This window comes from Barbus barbus, assembly GCF_936440315.1.
Source record: "Barbus barbus genome assembly, chromosome: 23".
Classification (NCBI taxonomy): domain Eukaryota; kingdom Metazoa; phylum Chordata; class Actinopteri; order Cypriniformes; family Cyprinidae; genus Barbus; species Barbus barbus.
The window spans coordinates 1,189,423-1,195,422 of record NC_136751.1 but is presented as its reverse complement, the minus strand read 5'-3'; the positions used below and the strand labels follow the sequence as shown (position 1 = coordinate 1,195,422).

The 6,000-nt window shown below is 40.7% G+C and overlaps 1 protein-coding gene across 1 annotated transcript in view; it reads left to right on the top strand.

Annotated features, from left to right (window-relative positions):
* Window positions 1–474: 474 nt before the first annotated feature.
* The window catches only part of insyn1 (inhibitory synaptic factor 1), a 59,659-nt gene continuing 54,133 nt past the window's right edge, over window positions 475–6,000 (top strand). Inside the window, exons 1-2 of the mRNA XM_079374359.1 lie at window positions 475–771; window positions 934–1,728. Of these exons, the coding sequence (XP_079230485.1) occupies window positions 1,585–1,728 (144 nt within the window). The 5' untranslated portion in view covers window positions 475–771; window positions 934–1,584. The remainder of the gene's footprint in view (window positions 772–933; window positions 1,729–6,000) is intronic.

Genomic DNA, 6,000 nt, shown 5'->3' with positions numbered 1-6,000 from the left:
TAAAAGAGTAGGATTGTGTGTGGGAACAAGAGAGAGAGAAGTGGGGGTGATTGGGAGGAAGACAGCGTGCGTGATGGTGACTGACGCCGCAACAAAATGGGAAGGATGAGCCAAGCTCAGCCGTGCCGAAAACTGTATCCCCATCGTTCCTCAGGAGGGAGGAAAGGCAAACCTGCACGCACTTTCTACCACTGACCAGGGGAGAGGTGAGAGCGAGAAAGCGTGCCAGAGACCACTGTCTTATGAAGTGCGTTTCCACGGGGGCTGGTGGGATTCAATGTGGTGAGCGTGTTCATTTGTATCTGTTCTTCTCGGTCTCTCTTTGCTGTCTGTAATTGATTTTGTGTAGTAAACCGAAGCTTGAACATCAAGATATGTGTCTGAGAAAATTTAACATGGGGGAGAGAAAACAATGACAGGGAGAGAGACGTTACCAGATAAACAGAGAAATTGCTTTCCTTCCTGTCTTTCCAGGTGTTGTCAGATTGTCTCTTTTGGCTGCACCTTGAAGGGACAAGTTCTCCTCTTTTATTCTATTCCAATTCTTCCTGGAGAAAAAGTCATGGAATTTACCTGCTCTGATGTCTTTTGAAGAAAGGCTAACAACTGGATTTCACCCGTAATCGAAGAAAGCTAGATTGAGATCTTTCTTTATCCAGCCATTTAACGAAATGGGTGAGAAATGTTTCTCTGACCCAGAGGAAAGGATGCGCCATTCCGTCTGACACCCCGCGGGGGATTACGTGTGAAACGTTCATCATAACACTTATTGTAAGTGTAGTTGCAATTTTAGCAATCGCTCTGAAAGCATCACGTCCATTGCCTTGGTTTAACGTTTCAGACATGAGAGGACAAACACAATCTATACACGCACATAAAATCACTCTGGCTTTCTGGCTGAATTAACATCCTCTCTCTCTCCTTTTCTTCCAGATCCAGTTCAAGGAAAACTAAAGTTGGAATATTTCACCTTTTGTTTTGACTTTTTTTTTTTTTTACTCCGAACACAAACATCGCAGATCTAAAACAAAGAAGCACGTCGGTCTTCTCTGATAGAAAGGCATCTTTGGGAGTTTCCCTTTTCTTCCTGGATTGGATTTTTATCTGGATCAGTCACTCGTGCAGCTCTCCTTGCCATGTCTTCGTGGAAGAGAAGAATTCTGCGTCATAGACAGCCGCTTTCCATCCAAAGTTATACCTAAGGACTCGCACGTGCACACTAAACGCATGCTAGGTTGAAATGAGCCACGCTTCTTGCGCATTTCGCTTCTTCATACTGGAGTTCGGTGTGTGTTCTTGGATCTAACAGCCCAAGCATCCTTCAATGATTCCAGCACCTTCCGTTCCATCCGCGTCTGTCCCGAGATGCCCCGCCGTACACAGCAAGAGGAGGCTTGACCCCAGACCCAGCGAGGTCTCTCGGCTGCCCAGGCGTATTTAAGATGTTGAACCCTTCCCACGTGGCCCGAGCCCCAGATCGGATCAGTAGCACTGCGGCTCCCGGAGGCCCCAGACATGGATCGTGGCTCGGCTCGCCCCTGCCCTCAGCGCTCCGCACCCCGGCCTGTGAGCAGCCTTTGAAGGATGTCCCAGAGCGGAGCTCCAGCCCGGGAACCCTCTGAGACCCCCAGTCAGAGAGAACAGATCCGCAGCCACATGAAGATGGTGATCGAGCAGCTGGAAGGAATCCTCAAGGAGCTGAAAGATGTGGCACATGAACTGCGGGAGGTAAGGTTTGCTTGCCTTCTACTGTTTGGACTGCAGGTGACTGGTTTCTCTGGCAGGAGATAAATAATGAATGTTTTCCAGTTTGGACTGGCAGGCTGAAGCAGGTGGGAAGTCAATGTAGCCTAAGAAACCAAAGTGAGTGGCTTTAACCTGAGAATTTGACCGCCTTGGGAACCAAAAAGAGAGGTGTTAATCTCTTTTAACAAAAGTCGAGATGCACTTTTTCCAGAATGCCAAATGATGACGTGAATGCATAGAGAGTGAGAAAAATAGAAAGGGAACACTAAAGTGAGAGGCAGAGAAGAAGGAAAAGAGGTGCGCAAGGTAGGAGTCGAGCTTGGCAATGCAATAGTTATGTAAGCACTTTGTTATCGGCTGGATTCCTACTGTATTCTACCAACTGCCATGGTTACAAGATGAAAAGATTCCACTGTGTGTGTGTGTGTGTTCCTTGCTCTGTGTTTGGGAGTGAGCTGACGGCATAGAAAAAAGACAAGTGTGTGTCTGCATCAATGTCACATTTCAGCTGAATAGATTCATGTGCAGAAACGGGCCAGAAATTGTTGAAAAATTAAGAAGTCTGCGCATGCACGAGAGAAAATAATGAATTCTTTAGTTCCTCTCCATATGGACATTAAATATTTCAGTTCACTCTGGCTAGCACACCAGCTAAAATTCGCCTTTCCTGAACCATCCGTCATCCTTCGAGCTCCCCGGGCACTGGCATCTGTTCCCCTCCAGATTAGCCCATCCAGCTCACACCTCCAGACCGTGTGGCGTGGAGAACTACCCCCTCGAGTCTCTCCCTCGTGCCCCAACGTGATTGATGATGAGGGAATAATGCTCGGTCTGGCTATTTATAAACACCAGGACTCGGCGTAGCACGGTAAATGACTCTATGCCCACTCTACATATGGATCAGGATAAAAATAAAGTCAAAAACTCAGAGACGAGTATGCGTTCTGAACAGAGAGTGTGTATTGGAGAATATGAGATGGCTGTAGAGCTTTACATTAAGGAGTACTGATGATCAGTCCAGGGGAAGATGTGTAGATGGTGAATGTCGGATAAAATCTTTAATTCTTTTGGCCGTTTTAGAGGACTAACTGATGGATGACACTCAATGCTGAACGATACTTCAGGGATGCACAATAATGGGGTCACATCACACGTTATGAGACTGCAGACTCTGCCTGAGTGTGTGTGTGTGTGTGTGAGAGAGAGAGGTTTTACCAACATTGTGAGGACTGAATGTCCCAATAAGGACTGTAAAACCTGAAGTCACATGCATTTAGGGATATCCAATGGTCCTTAAGAGGAAACTGGCATAGTAAATATACAAAATAACATCTTAATTAACCTATTCAAATGTAGAAAAGTTTCTAGGGGGTAGAAAATAACTCTAGCTCTGTATAAAAACAGTAGAGGTTAAAGGAAAGTCCCCACCATCATAGAAAAACAAACATGTGTGTGTTTGTTGAACTGACACACCAGCAAGTACAGGTAGTTTTGCTCTTCTTCCCGTTAGATCAAAACGGTTACAGTTAAACCATCTCTAGGCTGCAGAGAATTGATGCTTTTGGTGTTTGACAGCATGTCTGTGTGTGTACGTATATGTGTGTTTATACCCTTTAACCCTGTTTGACTTCAAAGTACTGCAAGTTTGTGCTGAGATGGAAAAGACTTATGTAACTCTACCAGTAACTTACATAAAACGGCACAAACAGCTCTGAATTAGTCATCAGTTCTGTCATTCTGCAGGAATTTAGCATCTTGCACGAGTCTGAAGTCTTTTCACTTCTCCTCCCATCCGCTCAAACTCAAATTCAACCCTCCAAGCTTTTGCTGCCGCACTTTTTAATTAATGCTAACCGCCGCAGGCTAAGATCATCCTTGCAAACAAACGCTGAGGGAAATGCTGTCATTCTCTTTCCTCTGACGTTCGAGTAGGAGACGTAGTGTATAGAAAAGGAATGGTTTACATTAAAAATAAAGGCAGCAATGCATTTAGTCTTTTTTGGAGAGAACAGTACTGGTGCACTAGATGAAATAAGACATGACTGAAGGAAAAAGTTTTCCTAAATTAAAGCCAAACTTGACAGCTAGTGATCACCGTTTGACACTCTGATAATAGCTCATAACTTTGATTAAAAAGGTCATGCGAGTTTGGAGCGACATGATGGGCAGATGATGACTTCTGGACTGACCCAGTTTAGACGTGTCAGTGGATGATTTCTGCCACAGCGTTAGGAACAAAATCTTTGTTTTCTCACATTAATTGAGACAGTTAGGTACAATAAGGCTATATATGTTAACGACAAAACAAGAATGAACAATACATATGCCAAATTTATTAATGTAGGTCAGTGTTATTTTAGTATCACTGAGATGCTATTATAGATTTGATTTATTTATTTTTTAATTTTATTTTAGTTACTCTTTTAGTAAGTTGGTTATGATTTTGTCATTTTTAGTCGTTTTTGCTCTTATAGCTATGTCTGTATAGTTTTATTCATTGTATTTAATTTGATTGATTTACTAATTATTTTGGGTATTTAAGTATATCAAATTAAACTAAATTGAATTGAGAAATGTTGCTGAAATAGCCAAAATAAAAAGTGTTTTTATATTTTATTTCAGTTAAACTTTATATTAATTTCAAGTGGTTTTAGTTTCGGTTTTAGTTTCAATTAACTTTAACAACCCTGATCTAGGTTTTTACATTTCTAAATATGCTCATGCATTTTTAATATTTCTAGTTGAATAATTTAAAAATCACGTGAAATTACCATTATCAAGAATTTTATATATCGATGCTAACCTACATTAATAAATGCTGTTAATATGTAGTTTATTTATTTCATTAATTTACAAATGTTAGCAAAGTTAACCTTACAGCAATTTGTTTTCTTGTTATGTCTTCAATTTTAGTTTATTCTATTTTTAATTAACAAAAATAACCCTGATCTAGGTTAACATTAATTTCTAAATCTAATAATGCAGTTTTCTTTTTTTATATGTATTTCTAATTGAATAAATTAAATATCATGTATTACAAATGAACATCATCAACAATTGTATGTATTCACATTAACCCAAATTAATAAATGCTTTTAAAATGTAATATATTTGTGGTTTCTTTAATGTAATAATGTGTACAAAGTTAAACTTAAACCAAAATTGATTTATTTATTTTATTTATTTATTGTTTGATTGATTGATGCAATATATCTTCGTTGAATCAATTTCTTTAGGCATGCCAATTCTGGTGCTTGTCTTGATAAATATAAGGCACTTACTGGTATCCTCATTCAGGCTTTTAACAGTAAATCAGCAGGTTTGATCCCACTTAGAGGTAATCCATTAACTATAGACCCTGTTTCTGTTCTACCGCCATCGTGTGCTTGAGCAAACCACTTAACCCATAGCTGCTCCAAAGGGACTCATTGAAACTGCCCTACTGTAAATTGATTTGGATTAAACATCTATATGCACTAAGCACATTATATTATTCCCAATATTGTTATAAGATCATGCTCCACATGCAAGAGTTTTATTGGCCTTTAAGCGTAGCATTATCGTGCTGATTGAAACAGACAGAGCTCCCCCTGGAGTCAGCTAGTAGTTACGTTGAATTTGATGATCAATATATTTCATTAGTGATTCACTGCCGCTGTCCTCAGCGAGCCGATTGGCCGAATCCTCTGTGGCGCGAAGAAGCAACATGCAAAAACCATCGATAACATAAAAACTCCCATTACGGTTAAACGGCCTCGATGCATTACGGGCCCACACAAGATATCTATGGATTGTCAGAAAAGTGTCAGAAGAGAGTGAAAAAAGCAATATTCTTTCTAGGGAGGAACGAGAGAGAGAGAGAAAGTAGCCACAGACAGAAAGACACAATACTGAGAGGAGACTTGTGTCTCACAGCATGTAATGAGAGGGACGAGTGTCATTTGGACAAAGAGCACTTATCTTTGCTCCAGTGCAGTGTCTGCAGCTTGGGTAAGTGTCTGTGCCTGAGCTCAGTAATTTGATAGATTGGTTTATCACACAGAAGCAGAGGGTGTGATGCAACGGCAAACATGGCTTTCTGAAAGTTGAGATTTCAGACCAAATGACTCGGCCTCTTCTAATGTCCTCACTAAAATAATAATGAGACGACTCATTAAAGGAATAGTTGCCCCAAAATGGACATGCTGTCATCATTCATTCACACTGGAGTCGCTCAAAACTCGTACGATATTCTTTCTTCTTTTCAAACACAAA